Genomic DNA, 21,376 nt, shown 5'->3' with positions numbered 1-21,376 from the left:
GGGTTGCCTCAATTACCTTTAATATGTTCTCACCAATGAAAGCCAATTCAGAGTGCAGGAATGCAGACTGCTGTTCTTTTTCTTCCATCCATATTTTACTGGAATGCAATCAATCATAAATCCTGGCACGGCTTATTATAAATTCCTGAAATGTTAAATGAGCACCATCAAATAGATTCACATAAAGCATCAGATGCGCTGATATTGTATTTCCAGCACTTTGATTTACTTTTGATTGTATTCACAATACTTTTAACTGCTTACTGATTATTTAAAAAACAACTTTAGTAAATTTATGTTGAAAAAATTAACAATTAAAAATATCAGTGGAAACCATTTATTGTATGCCACTGTAGATTTGTGCAGTATTTGTAGATGATTATGCCTAAATCTGTTTTATTATTTATGTAAGCTATTTATGACTCATTGTAGGTAGGCTTATGTTGTGACCTGTTTTAATGACAATTGTTGTATTTGCTCAACATTTAGTTTTCAAATATGTGTGTTATGCATGTTTGTTTTACTATAGTTGATCTCTGTTATCTGAATGGTGTATCTTTGCCACAATGGGAGCTGTGCCATCTGTGTCAGTATGCTGTGTGTGCTGTTTCTATTTTCTGACAGCAGGCCTACATGCTAATGCTAGTGCAAATGGGTGCAGTGTGAACAATAGGCCAATCAACAACAGCCTTCTCAAAGCCAATGAGAAGGGCTCAGTTCGCCTACAGCCAATCAGAGAACAGGAGCTGTCAGCTAAACATAGACAGAATAGGTGTGATGTTAAAGAGATATGATACTGATTTTTTTTTTTCACACAGGCTCTCTTATGTGTGTGTGTTGTTGCATATTAGACCACCATATTAACATTTAACCTGCACCACTTTATACTCTATTGATCCATTTCACATCTACGTTTGTACTATGCTCAAACAATAAATTGTCTTATTTTCATATTTGTATTAGGGCCCATGTAGTGACAGAGAGAACAATCATATATTTACCCAGCATGCCTTTGTCTTGCCAAACTCCAGTGAAATCACAGTCGACAGTGCGAGGCAGTCTTATTAACAGCTGACGTCAGGAGAGAGCGCGCGACCTGACTGCACGCAGCTCAGATTTGCTGAGTACAACTGCACCTTTATCCCAACATGATAATCTGCTAATCCTATTCTGAAATCAACACTACATCACTGGAACACTAGCGATACAAATGAATCAAATAGGATTATTATTATTATTATTATTACATTTTTGTAATTTTATTTTTTGTCATTTTTATTTTTATTTATTTGTTGTTGTTGTTGTTGATGTTGTTGTTGGTTTTTTTTTTTTTTGGGGGGGGTCATAAAATATAGTATAGTATAGTATAGTATAGTATAGGACTGCATCGTTTAGTACAGTATAGGCCTATAGCTAATGTTTATAAGCATCGATAAATATTGTTCATATGGTTTTACATAATTGAGAAACTGCCCAGTCCCAGCAGCAGATGAGATTACATGTCATGTGAAGCCTGGTTGCTCTGATTATGTAATATGAACGTATTTTTGTGTGATCTCATTTTTTTTAAAGGTCTCTGAAGGGTTTAGCGCTAATCCTCTCTGCGCGTTGGATTAATGCTGTATTGTCTCTGGATTCGCAAGTGTCCTTCTAAAGGCCACGTTACAATTGCCCTTTCTCTATTAAACGTGTTAGTTTACATGAGCGGACCTTGATTCGGATTAAAGGGCTCACTAGCTTTTCACAGGTGAAGCGATGTTGCCTTGTCGAATTATTTGAGGTTAACATTTTTATTCGTTCGGCATAACTCCTTATAAGATAAATGTGATTAAAACATTGATTGGCCTATTTCATACTCTTGCTCCTCAGTTAACATTAACAACATAGTATTTGGAATTGGTTGTAGCCTATAGGTGTTGTGTTGGGGCCAACAAATATGATACTTGTGGTTTTATTCCTCGGCTACTCAATTTTACATTAATTTTATCTGTGTGTGTGTGTGTGTGTGTGTGTGTGTGTGTGTGTGTGTGTGTGTGTGTGTGTCCGTTTCGCGTAAAATCTTGTCGTATTGTTGGCTATAAACTATTCGTTTATTTTCAGTCTATCATATCTTCTATTTAAAGTCCTGCTTTGCTGCTACACAGATTGTTTCGTTTGTAATATTTGCTGGAAAGTAAAATGGCGGTACAAAAGGAGGCAGGGCGGTTTTGGTTTCTACGAGCGGTCTGGGAGAGCAGTGAGGAGTGCTCTGGGAATTGAAACCCAAATCCACTTGTAATCTTGCAACAGTATCGGGCATAATTGGCCGAGGAGAGTAGATTAAGATTGATGAGACGTTAAAGTGGCTCTTTGGAGTTCAGGAAGATCGATACATATCCCAATTTCTAGAGCATCTCCTCACATCCAGGACAGACCCGTGGGCTGCTTCAAGGGTGAACTAATAAAAGACGGAGGACTGGTCAAAGAGAAACATTTAGAGCGCGCGTGCGCGCGCAGTTGGGATTAGATCCTAAATCGTTAGACCGGAGGTCAAAATGTCTGTAAATATTTTAATAATCTTTGTAAGGTCAATTTTACAGGTTTCATATAATCAAAAGGAAATTTCAACGACTGATTTGATTAGGAAGCGCATAAATGCGTATCACTCAAATATGATTTGTTTTGTAGCAAGATAATGAAAGAAAGTGACTGTGAAATTATTGCCGTTAGGCCTCATAGAAACGCTTACCTATTAAAATAATCGAAGGTATTTTTTTTTTATATATATAATTTTTAGATAGCCGACGCTTCAATTTGAAGGACTAATCGTGTAATTTCTAAAATTATTCGCTTTAACAATTTACATTTTTTCCCCATTTCATTTTTCATTCGTATGTTGGTGCAAAACTCCATATTTACCTTTTAATTCAATTAGAAAAAAATATATATACTAAATTCATAATTTTTGTGTAAATCCAAATGATCTTGAATATAGTCTACCTACGATAGGCCTATACCTACAAACACATTCTGAATAAATGTCACAAATTGTTTAATGTAGGCCTATGTGTATTGTTGTGTATAAATACATCAGCTACTAACTTGCATTACCTCTCGTTTGTTGGTGACTGCCTGGCGAGACCTATTTCCCCTGTGAAAATACAATTCTGTGTCATTTTTATAGGCCCTGTTATTTTGAGCACCCCGGCCCAGCTTATCGCCCCGGTCACTGTAGCTCGTGGGACTCTCTCTATCACTACCACGGAAATCTATTTTGAAGTGGACGAAGATGACCCAGCCTTCAGACGCATTGATGCCAAAGTAGGTTGCATTTGTATATGTATTTGTAAGTGTGTACACATAAAAATACCAAGCAGAATATCACTTTGAATGACATGGAACCAAATAAAATACTATGAAGTGCTTAATAATTTTACAGCTTTATTAAAACCTTTAATTATTTAATAACGTTAAAAAGTATATATATATTTTCTTAACCGAGCCCCATGCCTTGAATGCCCCGTAAGGCCACGTGCAAAGATCTTGATTTTGTTTTTAAAAATGCTGTCTAGTTTTTACTAGACCTGCATTCATTACAAAATATCAGTTTAGAATGATGGTTTATGTACAAATAACCGCTATGTAAAATTAACCAAAGCTATGTGTTAAGAACTCATAATCGCATGAATCTGTTATACTTATTTTGGTCATGAATTACATATTAAGTCAAGTAAATATAGTCCAAAAAAAAAAAAACGTAGGTTAAAATGACATTATTTGAACATTATTTGAGGGGTGCATTTTTGATGTGTCTAACTGTCATAAGAGATTTTTATCGTCAAATCACATTTCAGCTATCCATATTTCAGTTCATCTTTGTCCTTCGCTCAACAACACTGTTCACAGGAAGAAATGATTTTCTTTCTTTCCTTATTTTTCTGTTTTGGTGTTTTCCCCGCTTTTTTATTTAGTAAGAAACATGCTAACATCGTGTGATTTTTATGCCAAAGATCCAGATGCTCAAAAATCCCCAAATATCGTGCCTCGTCTTACACTGCAGTGTTTATGCATCATGAATCATTAGTTGGACACAAATATTAATTTGTTTTTATTAACTCTTTAAATAAACTCAGAGACAGATATAAAAAATCAAACCACAAAATGTTATATTCCAGTGTATTTCAAGTGCATTATTTTCAGGTATATATATTTTTTTCATATATATATTCTCAATTTCAGCCTTTTATCAGGTATGCAAGGTACAAACAAAAACGATCGAATATACTTTTAAATAAGAATTCAAGTATGCGTATGGAATGTTTAGGAACGTAACAAATAGTACCATTAAAATGTAAACTTGATGAAAGTCTAAATGTGTCTTTCTTCTTTCTCTCTTCAGAAATAATCCAGGCGAATGTTAAAACAGGTGAAATTATACTTCTATTTACGTGTCACAGAACAACATTCACAACTGCAGACACCGGATTCACAATCTACAAATGTGTCTATTTACAGTATAAAATGTACAAGTTGTATTCTGTCACATAGCTTTGTTTCGAAAGCTTTTAGGTAAAACGTGTTGTTGGGCAGGGCTCGAAAAAAGAAGAGAAAGAAACAGTAATACTGACAGGTAACCATTCATTTTGATCGTAGAAACATACAGTTTGCTCTTTCCTTAAGACAAATTAATCTAATGTGAAGTATTTTTAAACGGAGCTCTCTAAAATATTTTTTTACAACAAAAACAAGGTGTGTTAGTTTCAACGGTGACCGTTTTGTGGAAGAGTTCCTGATTAGCATCGTCTAGGCCTCAGAACTTTGATAAGCCAGACCTCCGATTCACAAACATGCCGTTTATTTTATTTTATTTTTTATTTTTTACCTCAGAGTTTCTCCAGGCTTTTAGGGTTGGTTAGAATTTCTCTCGCCAGTCGCCAAGTCTGTTTGGCAGCGTTTTCAAGGGCCGAATGTGGCTTTCCTTGGTAAAGGTCTAGGTTTGGCAGAAAATAATGGGGGCATCTCCTGCACTGCAAGCACGAAATGAGCTGCAATAAAATCCCGTTCAGTCGATCCCCGAGGCAGTTCTCGTCCCAGTCCGACTCGCGCGGGTGTTTCTCGCACTCGTAAGACACGAGAGTTTTCATGTGGTAGTTGTTGAGAGGCTGCCCGGGTAGTTCAAGGTGACGGTCGCGCAACGTCTTGAGCAGGGACAGGCATTTCTTCCTGCAGCCTCCCAGGAGCAGGCGGTTCTCCGCTTCCGCGAACTGCAACACCCAGGCATCGCTCTCCGCCGAGCTCTGCTTCCCGTTCAATGAGTAACACTCCTTCGACAAGAGATTGAAACCCTCGGCTTTGACTTCTGCCACCCGGTTCGGACCAGGCCAAGGGATGTGCGGCAGCGGCCAGTGGGCAGCGCTGCGCGGCCATATGCCGGTGCACTTGAACGCGGGGGTAATCTGGACCACATATCTGTCTCTGATGCGTAATTTTACCTCGCTGGTGTCCGCGATCATTTTAACCACGTCCCTATAGCTGCACTTATCCACAGCCTGCGCCACGAGCGTCTGGAACCTGGAGCGGATCTTGCGCGCGGACAGGTATCCAGAAGCCGTGATGAACTCGACCCAGAGGGACATACTTCTCTTCCGCCCGTCGCTTAGCTTGAGCACGGCGCAGCCCGGCAGAGAGCCGTCGTCCACGAAGTTGAAGACCCCCATCTGGTTCAGATACAGGACCACCTCGAATTCTGTTGGGGAGATGACCTCGAGCCCCTCGAAGCGGTTATCCATTTCGTTTAAGGAGCTGATAAAGCGAGGCTCCTGGACCTCCACCTCCTTCAGGACATCTGAGACCACCTTGCACACCTCCCGGATGGTCTTGGAGATGGCCGCTTTCCGAGACTGGCATTTCTCGTTGTAATATTTATTGAGATGATACACCAGCTTGGCCTGGGCGGCGATCATATTTGGACAGAGATCCGGGTTGTACACCGGAGTCTCGCAGTAACCCGAGGGATCCAACGCGGCTGTTTGTACAGGAGCCAATTTTAGAGAAAAAGTGGACTATTTAGAGGGAAAAAATGAATTATGAAATAAAAAAGAAGCTTTTTATTTGTGCGTTGAGCACATGCACAGAGTCGGGCAGTTAAATCATCAGCTTCTGTTTTCAATTGCGACCAAAAAAAAAGAGTAAAACCCCTTACTCTAATTCAGCATTTAAAAGTCCATACACACGGATCAGTAGTTCAGCAAACCTCTTGTATCCACTTGCGGTGTCTTTTCTCTGTTTGCAATAGGAGGGGTTGGAAAGTGCAGGGTGCTCTTAAGTGTGTGTCCTGGCTGTGTTGGTGTGTTTAAGACTCCGAACTCACTACTGTGAAATTATAAAGGGAGGGGTTGAGAGAAGCTCGTCCAATCGCGGACCGAGTCGTCACTACCTTCAGTTTTTTGACGGCAAATTAATCCTCTGCTTTTATACACAACCATCTCCTGGTGGAAACACACCTACACATTGGAGGGAGAAGATACAGGTTTATCCGCGATATATATACGGGCTTTTCAACTATTGTTATTAGATACGGATTATGCCTGTTATTATTTAGGCTATTTTCCTTTTATCAGAAATAATGTCATTTTCTAGGCTAAATTTGAGAATAGAATATTTTATATACATATTTAAAAGTTTCATTTTCATTATCATTTAAAAATCTGTATTGCAATAATAGGCAAAAATAGGCTATCGTTTTCTCTGTATTTTGACATGCATCTTGTTTTTCGTTGACCTCTTAATTCGATTTTTCTTTTGGTGTTGCAGTATTGTTTCACGTGATATTTTTTTTAATGTTTCAATGTCCACGTTTGACAATAGCGTTAGTTTACGTTATTTAAAATTCGCTTTGAATATTATACTATTAGAGATATTATTTAAATTATTTTGCATGGTAATGGATATAATGTTAAACATTACATATCTCAGTGAGCTACCGAGCGCCGGAATCTTTTGTTTCATTTGAAATATTTCAAACATTAATCCGTGTTATTCATTTTATTATAAAAGAGCAAATTAAACCTTATGTTCATTTGAGTCGTCGTCTGTCTTATAGCATATACAAAGATTAGGTTATGTTTTTGTGAAGTTCACTGTTAAAATAAGATAAAGGTCTTTTTAGTTTAAATAATGCGTTAAGGCGTTCTTCCTAACATATTTAAACCTCTGTGGCATTTTTAATTATAGCTATATAAATATATATTATATATATAAAAGAGTATTCTGTAAAGTTTTACTTTTGCTTAAAAAATAAACCATTCCGAAGTAGTGTAGTTCTTTAATGTTTTAAATTAAATCGTTTTAAATTAAATTAAATTGTTCGCTAGAAGTAAAATATTGTCTTAAAAATCTGAACTTATTTTATTATTTTTTATTAACTACTAGAGTCGTATACATTTTCTGTTCTTGTACAGTGTACAATTACTCACAATTATTTTTAATTAGCCTACAACTTTTTGAAACGTTTCAAAATCTTTTGCTTTTATAACGTGCCTGTTTTTCCTTAATTTAACCTTTTATTCAAAAATCCTACTGCAATAAGGAAATATTTTAACGATTTAGATCAAATTCTTCAGATCACTCAACTACAATAGGCCTATCTGAAAAAAATATAAGTTGTGTATAAATGCGCGAAATCCTTAAACACCTTCTTGCGATATTATTTCAGAAATCAAATAACAAACAACACGATCACCTCGTGGCTAAGTGACAAGATTCCTCGTACCCTTTCCAAATCCCCATCATCACATGACGCAACGCTTATATGGCACACACTGAGTAAAAACATTTCTTCTTAAAAAAAGGAGAACAGTTTGAACGGATGTTTAATGGACTAAGATATATTTCTACATGTTCTTCATATATCTTTAAGCTCGTCTGGTTCACTGCATAGAGCAGATTGCTAGGTCACTGTACTGAGGAATCACGGTCTGTTGGCTCTAGTCCTCACTGTAGTCTGCTTGGCTCCTTCTGCCTGCATAATTTTGCCAACCATAATTAATAGAGCTCTGTTGTTTGCATGCAGAGATCACACTTAACAATTGTCCTTCGCCTCTTTCTGGAAATAAAAGCAAGGTGAATGATTTTTGGGCCTTTGACAGCCATGTAACACTATATATATATAATTTATTTTTTTAAGAAAAATATTTGTCCAAAATACTGTATGACCAATATATGATATATATATATATATATATATATATATATATATATATATATATATATATATATATATATATATATATATATATATATATATATATATTAATTTAATTATAGGCTACTGTACATCTATTAGGTGACATGAAACCTTTGTACATTCTTGGGGGATGGTTTGACATGAGAGGAAGAGACTATAAGTAAAGTTATATTATTATGACACTTTTTACTCATAATTGTTTTGTACTTTCTGTTTAACACAGCTTTCCACCTCAACCACCTTTCTCAAGAGTCTCTCTCTCTCTTTCACCATCTCTCTCTCTCTAATAAACACACACACACACACACACATACATTTCATAGCAGGTACCCAACCATATCAGATCAGATGGTCTCCCTCCCTTCACTGGTTCATGCTCTGATGTTTTACCATTGCTTTTGTATGTCTGAATCAGTTGCTTGTCTATTTTTTGCCAGTGTGTTACATTATATAGCAGTATGGTGTTATAGTATCTGGCATAATATAATCTCAGATGAGCTCAAATTAACACTGTTTAGTCCTTGACTCTCCCGCTCCATATTGGAAATTGGCTTTTTCAAGCTAAGAACGTACTTTATGGAATGGAACATAAGTTGGCGTTTATCAGTATTTAAATTTCAGCATTTTATGATATTGTAATACATAACTGTCCAGGATCAGATCCTAGAAGTGTTTGATATTATAAACACAATTTTAAAAAAAATCAACAAGAACTGTTCAGTTGATTTGGACATTTTTGTGCCGTATCTCAAATCATTTGGATTCCAGACCATTCAGTACTGTATATGTGACTCAAGTGTCCTGTTAAGTGTGACCTGGAGGCACATCAAATCTCCCTTTCCTCTCACGCACTCTGCGTCTCCACAACATTGCGATCTGTGTGCCTCTGTGGCCATAACACACTATCCAGAGGCTTTGCTGTGATATATGAGAATGACAACAGTATGGGTGCTATTTTCTGACCCAGCGAATAGGATGCCGGATTGTGTAAATCAATACAATGACTCCAGCTTCCGCCCCTTTTTGGACGAGCATATGACCCAGGAAACGTTTAGCTCATTGAAGGCCTCTTTGTTCTGGAGTTTCCTCGCCAATGATCTCTACATTTTTCTCTCTCCCTTCCATCTCGTTCTGAAGAGCGATTCTCCTGTCAAAATGTCAGGCGTGCTGATATAAAGGCCTTTGTCAAACACATGTACCATGTTTAACTGTCAAAGAATAGTATTGTTTTTTAAAGAAATTGATGTTTAAATTTAGGTCTTATTATTTGTTATAATGTAAAGATTATAAATTGTATACATTTTAATTATAAATTAAAATTTATTTTTATAATGCAAATTAGATAAGATATTAAAGTGACAGTATATTGAATTGAATAGCTAATATACATATTTTTTGTTCTTATTATTTTATTTCTTTTTAAAATCATAATACTTTTGTTTTATTCATTTACACATTTTATTATTTTATGTTTATTATTGTTTTTATTTTTATGATGATATAACATGGAATTTACAATGTGTTTTTATATCTCATTTTTTCCTTTTTGATTTTTAGGTGTGTATAAGAAGATTTTAATATTTATAAAATGCATTTCAGATAATGCTGCAGTTTTTGTTATGCAAAAAACTAAAACAACAACAACAACAAAAAACTGTACAGTATTTAATTAGAATCCCTCATTGATAACCCAGTTTGCTAAATAAAAAAACACATCACGTTAGATAGTACAACATCAACATTAGATAGCACACTTGTGGCTAGACCCTGGTATGCCAATATTAATAGTACCAGGAGAGTTATTTGCAGATTTGAATATATCAAGAGCTTTAGCGTGTCCTAATTGAAGTTAATAATCATCCTCCACACTGATATTAATAATCCTATTATTCAGTGACAAAAGGAGGTCAGCTCAGCTTTATTTCATCATCATTCACGGACAGTTTTTTTTAACACTGATCCCATCATCATTTTGCGACAGCAGAAAAGAAAAGAAAAAAAAAGAATAACAAAAATGGATCTGAGCCAAAAGGCGTCGCTAGGTCAAAGCACAGATTATCGAGTGCACTTAATGGAGTGTAGAAGTCAAATATAAATCATATTAAAGGCCCTGCCATTTAAGACAAGCAGTATTAGCGTGGAGCTCGGTGCTGGTGGGGATTGTATTATACAAGATGGACACTTATTATGACATATCCCTTTCAGCTTCCTGCAAATGGATATCAAAATTGTCATTGAGTTTTCTTCCGAAGCGAATTTGGTTATTTCAGGCAATATGGCCACACTGCAGGGCTCCCAGTTAATTTTCTCTTGCCTATCGGCTGTCAGCCCCTACCTCTCACTCTGTTAATTCTCTCCATCCATTGTTTTATTTTCCATGCCGTATTAGTATACCCCTCTCAGGGGGGAGTTTGGGAGAACAGGACAAAACTCACTCTGTAAAATGCTAATTTTTTTGTATAGCGGACTAGATGGGCTAAAGCGAAACTGTAACCATTAAGTGCAAGGGAGAGAGGGGAACGTTGGAAATTTTATCACTTTTTTGTGCTTTACCATCACCCCATAACCCCCCCACACCCCCACAGCAATATGCGTTGCTTGTCAGCCTCTCTGATTAATGACATGCATTTATTTGAATAGATTTAGCATTGATTTCAAAAAAATTATTTGTGCGCTTTTCCCCCCTCCATACAATGAAAATCCTGTGTTGCTATATGTATATATGGGTCTGCAGAAGAAAGCAAGCAATGTAAGTTTGAAACATCATGAGGTTGAATAAATTATGTTTAATTTAATTTTCTTGGTAAACTTTACTTTTAAATTCCTATATACTATTCAACTTTTGAAAGTTTCCCATGGAGTGTCATTTTCTTTTTGTATTCCGCAAACAAATACATTTATTTTCATCTCTTTGTTTCCAAGTAGCTCGGTAAAAACACCTTTAACAAGCAGCCGTCACAATCCACCAACCTCTTCAGCTCCCTGTGATTAATCTTAATGTCTTGGAGACATCCCATGTTTAGAGGTTGAGTCCGTAATCATTCGCTCACTGACCTGATGATACTCAACCAGAAGATCCTCTCAACAGCCCCGGTGAGGACAATGCCTTGATGCATTTCAAATTAATTATACTGCCCTATTCTGAGAAGCACGTGCGCTCAACAGCCAGTTCTGGAGGGCGAAAACAAAGAGAAAAAAGACTGCATTTTTCTTTCCCAGGTTGGGGGGCTTGGGTAATGAAATGCTGGTGGTTGAAGCCCATGATGAAATTAGGCCATGTAACCCAAATAAGGGATGAAGGCTTCATAATTGCCAGTCCTTGAGATCTGAGGTGCTGGGTGCCAACTGTCAGAGCTGGGCTAATGATGACAAATGTCTCTCTATGCAGATTGCAAAAGGGAGGAGAAAAGGTAGAAGGAGTGAAGAAGCCTCCACAAGAGAGCGAGAACAAACCAAAAGAAAGTGAGCAAACTGCAAATTAAGAAAGGTGCTTTCTAGCGAAACATCTCGTGAAGTGGTAAAGACTAGATAGAGCTTTCAAGAGAGGGAGGTTACTTTTTTAATGCTTTAAAGTATAAGAACAACAAATAAATCACTGCAGGACTTAGTAGGACAGACAATTAAATTGCATTTTTTATTTTTCAACATCACGATTTCAATGCATATGTTACCTAAACTTTTAGAGTTGCTGCCAAAACAAAATACTAAAAATACCCAAATCATTTGTAATCCTGCAACTCTCAGCTGTGTATTTTATTGCTGTACGACAAAGAAATCTGTCTGCTCTTATGGGTTAGCCATTGAAAGAGCAAGAACCTATAGTGATGCAGAGAGGTCCAGCTTTCCCCAATTTGTTGCATGAATGGCTTTTTGAAAAGGTTCCCACTTGCTACAAAGGAAGCCCCCTTTTTTGTTTGCCCTCTCCCCATCTGTGTCATCTGTTGTGAGGGGGGCGGTTTCTGTTCCAGGGAGGGGGCGGGACCAATGGGGGCTCCCTGGTGACTGGGGCCAGTTGTTTTATGGACTCGATGTACTGGCGCAGGCAGTTCATAAGTTGCCAGTTCCTTTGTGTAAGACGACAGGCTGACACGTGGGAGGCGACATGGCCATATTGACGTATATCATTTCCATTAATAACGCGGACGAGCCCCCGTCTCGTTTCCGCCTGCTGACTTATACAGAGAATCCTTCCAAAATGACACTTAATTGACAATGTGAAATGGATAGTCAACTGGCTGGCTGAATTTGATGCTCTTTTATGGAGGTTTAAGATTTGCCTAATTAATGTAAAAGTTTTACATATTAGATATGTAAAATTGGCAAAAATCTGGCTGGTAACAGAAGCAAGAGTCTGTTTTCCATAATGCTGCAACATATGGAGCTAGTGGCCAGTGTTTTATATTACACGCTCATTAACACCACATGAGCTGTTTTGTGACGCTGACACGTAGCTTCAGTGAAGGTTAAAATGATTGATATCCTTACGGCTGCTTTATGTGAAAGTCTGATTTCAGGGCCAAATGAATTAGGAAGCTCATTTTATGGTCAGTGGTGCTTTTAAAAACAGGCATGGCGAACTGACTAACCAGTTAATCGTTTAGCCTCTTTTATATATATTTTTTGATAGCTCACAACCGATTGAAAGAGGCAAATTTGTTGTTTGATTCTCAGATGACAACTTTATTACTTGTTTAGGATTATATATTGATTGATAAACTCAAGCAAGTTTGGAAACATGTTAGCATTTTGCTATTGCTATTTAGTTCTATGCCACTTGAATCACCGTGTTACATAAAGATCACAGACTCAAAAGATGAATATGTGCACTGGCCTTCTGTTCTGGTGTCTTCTTGGATTGTTAGGGTTCCAGCTTGTGGCAGCTCTTGACCAGGCTCATTAATGTAGAGGTTGAGTCAGCCGGCTTCCATTATCAAAATTCAGTAGGTGCAGCTCCTGCTGAAACTCCTGGAGAGGGCAGGGGAAGAGCTGACATGCTGCTTCCTGCCTTGAGGGCTCTCTCTGCACGCTGGAACAGCCCTCGGGCTAAAAGAGCCATCCTGATGACCACGTGCTCTCCCTACAATAAAACATTCAACAAGCTTGGCTTCTTATAGTTTGCATAAAATATAGATGCAGAGAAAAAATGGAGAAATCAAGGAAAAATCTTACTGATCAATAAAAGACTCAAATGTTTAATTAACAGTAACATGTAATTACAATAATAATAATTAATATCATCAATAATAATAAGGTATTTTTTGTGTATTTGTTTGTGTATTGATGTCTATCATATTGCTGTTGCTAGTATTTTTATTAAAGCAGTAAGACAGCTTTATTATTATTATTATAAAAAACTGTAATATTGTGATATAATATTCAAATTGAAAATAATTGATTTGAATTTGAATATATTTTAAAATGTAATTTATTCCATTGATGGTAAAGTTGAATTTTTTAGCAGGCGGTAATCCAGTCTTCAGTGTCACATAATCATTCAGGAATCTGAATCATAATCGTTGCCGACTTGTTTTTGCAGAAACCAAGATATTTTGGGGGAGTCTTTGACGAATAGAAAGTTCAAAAGAAATAGAAATTTACTTTAGCATTATAATTGCCTTTACACTGTCACTTTTAATCAATTGAATTAATCCTTAGATTTTATTCACACACATATAAACATGGGCAGTATACAGTATATGCTCTGACTTCTGCGTTACACTGTACTGAAATTCAAATTATTTTATTATTGTGTCAATTTTGCTGTTGGCGGGGCAGAGCGTGCACAAAAACAGGCGGAGGTGTTGACACCATCTGACAAACGCGGATTAGCCGTTTACAGAAGCTGTAATATGATAGGTCAAGGCAAGGAGGTGCTTCCTGTACAACTCTGGCTTGATGTAATGAATGATTGACAGGAGAAGGAGAAGCTGCCTGTCACCGGTGAGGTGCAGGCTTGATGGCTGCCGCAGAGCTCCGTGGATCCCTTGATCACGGTGGGCTGCTCCCCTTTCATCTGAGCCCACAACTCTGCCAGGAAAAGCTGCTTTTCCTCCCCCAACCTCCTTTTCATTTTTTATTCCCCCTAATTTACACATTTAAGACATTTTTATTTGCTTATTTGCAATTCTCTTTTTATTAAATTTTGGGGGGGGGGGGGGGGGGGCTAGAGAAACTTCACTCCCACTTTCTCTCTACCTCCCCTCCCTACCTCTCACTTTCTCTGAGTTTTTCTCTTTCTTCACAGTTTGCCTTTGGGCGATGAACTAATTTCAGGCTCCATAATTGCAGCGTGTTGTACACCTGCCTGCTATTAATTCTCCCCCGTCATTGACTCTCTCCTTCTTAATGAGATATTATTGTAATTATTGTTATTATGGTGTTTGGCGTAATTAACGTGATTGATGTTGGTGCTAGGGGAGGGTTTATTTTGGCATTTGAATAGATGAGGGGATACTCTTCGATCGCACAAGACGTGACCGAAGTGCGCTGGTTCATTCCTTTAGTCATACAAAATGGATCCAGTAAAATTGAAGGGTTATTATTTCAGATATATCACATCCTTTTAAATTATTATTTACAAGTATGTGAACCAAACTGCAAGTTCTGGTTTGGATGGTAAACCACATGTTGCTATCTTAAGACTAGACTTGTAGAAGGCCAAACAATGGCCAGTTTGCCGCTTTGTTTCGATTCGTCACTTGAATCCTGTGAAATTCAAATATCCCCATCCTTCAAATGGAGGGCTGAGGCTTTTGCCCGGTCCAATTCCAGTCAACCTGTTGTGTTATGGGGAACAAAAAGTTCTCAGTCCATATGATCCCTATCCAATTGTTTTGGTATTTCGTTTAATACAAAAGGATAAAAGGCAAAAGGCCCAGAATTGTTGCTTACAAGTGCTGGCAATCCAATTAGAAGTTTGATAAGGGTCATATTAAGGAGTCTTCATGCTAGAGGTATTTGTAGTCTATGTATGTATATGTATGTCGCCCAAAAAGTGAGCCCAATTTGACAGAGCCTCGTTTTCACATTCAGATATTTCTGTAAAATGTCATAAAAAGCTAATATTGATTTTATGAGTAGTATATCATTTAATTTAATTCACTTTCTTGTAGCTCAAACAGTGTAGAATGGTGCTAGCAGTGAATGAATGCAATGCTATATTTTTTATTATTAATAAAATAAATTATGCAATGAATTATAAAAATGCAGAATGCTTTCTTTATGGGTAAAGGTAAGATTACTCAATAGTAATTGATTAACTTCAAATGTAAGAAAAAAAAAAAAAAAAAAACTGTCTCCCAAATTCTCATTCTCTTAGTATTGAAGGGCTTTTAAGTGCTATAAGTTTAAGTGCAAAAGGCAGGCAGCACTATAGCTATGTTTGTGTGTGTGTGTGTGTGTGAAAGGACAATAGTCAAAGCAATATTTCTGGACAGCTGTTAGATACCTGCTGTTTTAATAGGCAGATTCCCCTTGAGGTCTCATTATAGCCCGTAGTCTGGGGCAAAAGAACAAATCTCTCAATTATCCCTTTTCTATAGCAGATGTCCTTGCTTCACATTTATATAACATTTAGTTGAAACCCATGTCTGCATTCCATAAGTCCTGAAGTTTAGATACCCAAGACCTTAGGACTTAATGAACAACATATTTCAGGTTGCCTGGAGTTGCAGGGACCCTGTTCTTGACATTGCATGTGAGCTCAGGGGCTCGCAGATAGCAGGGGCTTTTGTTTGTCCTCTTCCCAAGCTGTGGATCTTTGAGTGGGTGACAGCCATTTAACGCCACACGACCTGCGTCTCAAGAGCCAGTGTCAGGGCCCTCTCCAATCCTGTTAAGTACAATTGCCATTCATGCTCTGTCCTTTCTGCTTTGAACTGCTCCAGCACTATGTCCCCTGCAGAGCCGGGTTGTGGACAAGAAATTCACATTTTGCCATTAATTTAAGCATTTAAAATTTAAATTGACTTTGTTGTCGACGTCTTATATTTTGAGCTCCAATGACGATGGAAATAAAGAACTGTCAAGCTGGTAATAAATAAACTCACAAACCAGTACTTTCATGTAAATTTTAAGCTCTACAGAGGCTTTTTGTAAACGCATTTGGTCAGTTTGCTATCATGAGTACTGTGGCAGTAATTTTTTATCTTTTAAATATCTGCCACCATGTTTCCTCCCCAATAACTCCAGTCTTTCTCCTCTCAGAGTCTATTGAACGCCCCAATGCATTCAATCGCGTTCAAAGAGAGAGCTGAAGAAAGGACGGAGCATAATGCTTAATAGGTGCTTTAGTAATTCTGAAGTTTTCATTGCTTAATCTGTTCTGAAAAGCTCGGAAGAGAAAAAAGGCCTTGCAAATGGCCCTCAGAGTTAATTTGATGTGACTTCTGTACAATAAGGCCGGCGGAACGCTAGAAGTCTATTCTGCCACGTTACCTTTTCTTCCATCCTCCTTGGACCCTTGGAAACCGCTGCCTAAATGTTTCATAAGACGGCCTGTGTAAGCCACTCAAGTATTCTCTTCCTACAATGCCCACTTTAAGACTATTATTACACTGCACTTGAGCCAGAGGAGAGGATACAAATAGCAAAGCTTCAGTCTCTCTTTGTTGAGAGTCTGGGATTGATTTAGCACAATTGGGAGAGTTGTTGTGTTCTAAACACACTTATTGTATGCCTCATTTCTCTCATTTTGCCTTTGTTAAAGTCTCGGTTTCCTTTTTTGTTGATAGCAGAGGCTCAGACACAGTGTGTGCTTACTTTGGCGAATTGCATATGAATAGATAGCAGGCCCCATGAGAACACATTACTTTGAGACTTTCCTAAGTACGAATTTTGTGTAGTTTTGGTACATTTTAGTTTTGAAATTATAAAATTACTAGTGGAGTAATGATTCTTCTCAAGCTGGTTTCCCTGAATGTTTTCTCCATTCTGCTATTGGTCATGGCCAATAGTCCCACCCTCAGCCATTAGTTGAGACAGTGTAGCTACATCAATGTTTCTCTGGATTCTTATGTCATGTCCACACTAATACGTTTTCGTTTGAAAATGCATCTTTTTCTCTCCGTTCTAGCCTTCCGTCCACACTGACACGGCATTTTTAGTCACAGAAAACTGAGCTTTTTGTAAACACTCTCCAAAGTGGATCAGTTTGAAACAGCCGTTTTCGCATTGAAGTGTGAACATTGAAAACAGAGGCTTTTGAAAACGATGATGGAAGTTTAGGCATGTGACGAATATTGTACCAATAGATATCCGTGTTTATACTGGTATTTTGCACATTATGTGCTATGCACTTTCACACTATTGCTAAAGATTTATACTTTGTACACTCTTCATATCACAGTCCTGCAAAGATGAAAGCAAATTTACTTGCCACAGCTATTTGTGGCAAAACATGAGGGCGGTTGCGTTTTAGATCAGACATGCAATCAAAAGTGTGTGCGATCTGAACACGTCAGCGGATGGCGAGTTAATTTCGTAAATAAAAAATACTCCTGTCAGAAAAACTGCATAAAAACGTCTCATGTCTGTTTTGTGTGTATTATCTGCAGTGTGCTTTTTTGAGGCTTTATGCATGCACAGAAAGCGAATTGAGACACTTTTGGAAAATGCTTGAAAATGCTAGTGCGGACAGAGAGCGTTTTAAAATGAAAACGCCATTTTCAAATGTATCCGGATAAACGTAGAGGTAGCCTTAAACAAACAAAGCAAAGTTTACATAGCGCCTATAAATGTCTTTTTTTTTAGTTGACTCTGTATATTAAGATAATGTCAGTTTTTGCTCCGCCAAAGAAAATAGCTCCATCTTCAAGCAACACACGGTAGCACTGTTTCTGCTGAATCAGCAGATTGAATGATTCAGTGATTCTTCCATAAATGATTCAGTGTTTTGAACAAATTTGTTAAGTGAATGATTCAGTGACTTACTTACAAGACAGTTACTTATATCATTCCTAAACAAATCTGTTTTAAATTAATCACATGAATGAATTATTCAATGAATCGTTCTTAAATACAGTTTATTGTAAAGTCTGACTGAAAAATCCCAACCACTTTACCTCAGCAAAATTTGCTAAAAATACACACTTCACATTCAAGTAATACTGATTTAGAGATATGTCTTACACACATGCTAGCAAGTGATTAAGTTTGGAACAGTCCCAGAATTTCTCAAGCGGAAATGACCGGAAAATAAAGATTTTATCCTACAGACTAAACCTCTCCCATGTGACTCTCCACCATTAATCAAGATCTTATTTCAGCACGAAAGTTCAATCAATGAGGAAATGCCTAGATCCAGCTTTGGGGAACATTTACTCTTAATAATAAATCACTTTATTGCAGTCTTTTGTTTACTCATATTACAAGCATTTCCCTTTTTACATCAGGGATAGAGAAAATGAAACGAATATAAATTTTAACCTCTGTATTCTCCTCTGCATTTTATGGGAATGGCTTTATGGGGGTTCAGAAGAAACAACAAAAGACAACAAATCTCTCTTCCTGTAAGTTTAGCGTGTGTTGGAGCTAGCATGTCTAGGTCGCTAACTCTGGAGAAAATAGCTTTCATTAATATGCTGTAATCCAGTGTAATTAGTCAAATAGTCACATGCCAAGCAGATTGTCACAGGCTGTCAGTTTTGGCAGGCTTGCAAGATGGGCCGCTGTCCCGTTGGCCAGCAGAGAAACCACCGAGAGCCCATACACGTACATAACACCCACATGCTTCAGCTTAGCAATCAACCACGGGTCATCGGGGGAGATCATTTTTGTCTGACTACAATAAAACAATCTACCTAGTCAGTCTAAAAACAACATGCATGACAAGATTTTTAACATTGCATGTCTCAAAACCAGTCCGATCTTTGATTACTTTGAAAAGATTCTGTAAGTTGTGTTTAAATTATTACGAAATTGCAATTAATTGTGAGATTTAACTGCAAAAGTTGGTTTTACCGTCAAATGAATTTAGTTCCCCCTCCTTCTTTTTCCTTTCAAGACTTCCTCGACCTCCATCTCTTCCTCATGGTGGGGAGCGATATGCAAAATACGTGTGCACATGAAATAAACACAGTCAAAATAATTATATCAACACCAGTCTTCTCCTCCCACTCCTGAAATCCTCTAGGAAGCGTTTGACATAAGTTGACGAGGGTTGTCCAACAGCCCCGTAAACGCCGCCCGGAAAGCGTCTCCATGCGGTGCTGGATTAGAGAGGGTAAAAAGATTTAAACTATATAATTACAAGGGGATCAAGTGCAAATTATCTACCATGCTCAACAGCCAGATTACCCTCCACTGAGGATGAAAGCGACTCCCCTCCCACTCAATGCAGAGACTACCATACGCATTCTAGTGCAAACAGATTATATTTTTTTACTTAGGTCATATTGTACCAACATATTCTTTTGTGTGTATTAATATTTTATTTTATTTTGCTGATAATCTTCAAAGTGCGTCTGTTGGCACTAGGGAGGAAATCATTGTGGTTACTTTGCGCTTTGCTGTAAAGGACATGGAGAAATCTAAAGGAGTGAGTGAGATTTTTGGAGGGAAGAATAATAGATGAAGGTGTGAGTTTCACAACAGCCGAGTTCGACCCCTCATACTCTTGTTTCCAGATGAATTTTGTGTAATATTTCCATTGCATCCATTGCTACATCAATTTGTGCATGTTGAATGTTTGATTTCAAAACCATTGGCCTTAAAAGAGACTTTGTCCTCCCTTTGTCCTCCAGCAATAACAGCTCTGGAATGGTTTTCCACTAGATGTTGGAACATAGCTGCAGGGATTTGCTCCCTTTAACAAGCATTAGTGAGGTCAGCTGCCGAAAATCCATCTAAAAGGTGTTCAGTGGGGTTCAGGTCTTGTGCAGATCAGGCACGTTTTTTCACAGCAGATTGACTAAATAATCTCTGTATTGACCTTGCTTTGTGCAAAGCACATTTTGAGGCTAAAAAAGAAAAGGTCTGTGCAGTTTTACAGATAAATATAGTCTGAGGAAATTTTAAGCATCCAGCATTACCGAAATAGCCAAACCTGTTCATTGGTAGGGATCTCCACATATTTTTGGCCTTGTATTTTATCTCTTTCCATGTGAAAAGCGCAGTGCTTTGTTTGTGACTTCTCTGTGTCAGGCTGAAGAGAGGCTATTCATCAGGCCAGTGCGATTCCAGTCGTCTTATAAGCTTGATGAGTCTCCTAAGAAGGGCCATTAGTGTGGGCTCAGCAAATGGACCCCATAGAAAATTACACTTCGTCGTCTTTTTAAAAAGCTCTTAACACAAGCCCTCTCAAGTTGTTTATCTAGATTAGTGTACATGTGTGCCTAAGGGGACATTTATATGCCTCTTTCTGCTCATTGCTTCCTTTTGTAGCCATTTAGATTTTTGATGAGCTTCTCATTTCCCTACAAACCATTATTTGATGAAAAACAAAATGGCTCAATCACCTGCAAGAAGAAAACACCATAACCAACATATCTGTTTTCATGGCACACACAACCTCAAGAGTGCGCCTGAAATGCGGTCCTTGCAGTAAAACCATTATTGACAAACTGGGATGGACATATAAGGCAGTGATCTGTGCAGCGAGCAGAGCTCATATTCATCGGTTTATCACCGCAGTCTCGCTCCGCGACTGAAACCGTGTAACCCTGACACACACTCTCACACACCCTAAATTTATGTTGACAGTAATTATGCAAAAACCATATCCTCTTTCCGGAGATACCTGCTCTGGGAGCCATTCCCCTTTACTTGGGCTGAAAAATGGATTCTGTGAGGAGCGTCCAGTGAGAGGCTTCTGATAATCTAAAGGAATTTTAAATGTTGCTTATTTTCTCTCCTTGAAGCACATGTCACAAATAGGAGAGGTCAAATGGGAAATACAGTCTTTGATGTGTGTGTTTTCCTTTCAGATGAGTGGTTTTCATCTTTTAAAAGGATCTACAGAAACTTCTGGTAAACAGTTTGAGATATGGATCGATGAATTTCACTAATAGTTTTGAAAGAGCTCAGTCTATATCCCCTCCCCCCCTTTTATAATTTTGTAATCATCCGTTGTGCATTCAATTATATCAAATTATGCCCAGCTATGTTCCAGTTGCCTGACTTCAAAGTGTATTCAGCAGTGTATTTTTAAGTGGA

The 21,376-nt window shown here is 37.8% G+C and overlaps 2 protein-coding genes across 2 annotated transcripts in view; one reads left to right on the top strand and one right to left on the bottom strand.

Annotated features, from left to right (window-relative positions):
• LOC113058655 (neurobeachin-like) overlaps nucleotides 1-21,376 on the top strand; it is a 220,543-nt gene that overhangs the window by 144,303 nt on the left and 54,864 nt on the right. Inside the window, exon 39 of the mRNA XM_026226760.1 lies at nucleotides 3,164-3,300. Coding sequence (XP_026082545.1) covers nucleotides 3,164-3,300 — 137 coding nt within the window. The remainder of the gene's footprint in view (nucleotides 1-3,163; nucleotides 3,301-21,376) is intronic.
• On the bottom strand, nucleotides 4,064-6,483 carry mab21l1 (mab-21-like 1). The gene has a single exon (XM_026226767.1). The coding sequence runs from the start codon at nucleotides 5,940-5,942 to the stop codon at nucleotides 4,863-4,865; it is 1,080 nt and encodes a 359-aa protein (XP_026082552.1). The 5' UTR covers nucleotides 5,943-6,483; the 3' UTR covers nucleotides 4,064-4,862.

The sequence above is a fragment of the Carassius auratus genome, chromosome 40 (genome assembly GCF_003368295.1).
Source record: "Carassius auratus strain Wakin chromosome 40, ASM336829v1, whole genome shotgun sequence".
In the NCBI taxonomy this organism is placed as follows: Eukaryota; Metazoa; Chordata; class Actinopteri; order Cypriniformes; family Cyprinidae; genus Carassius; species Carassius auratus.
This window is presented reverse-complemented; position numbering and strand designations above follow the sequence as displayed.

Excerpts from the sequence above, each read along its gene's own strand:
- mab21l1 (XM_026226767.1), bottom strand. The coding sequence starts at position 5,942 with ATGATCGCCGCCCAGGCCAAGCTGGTGTATCATCTCAATAAATATTAC.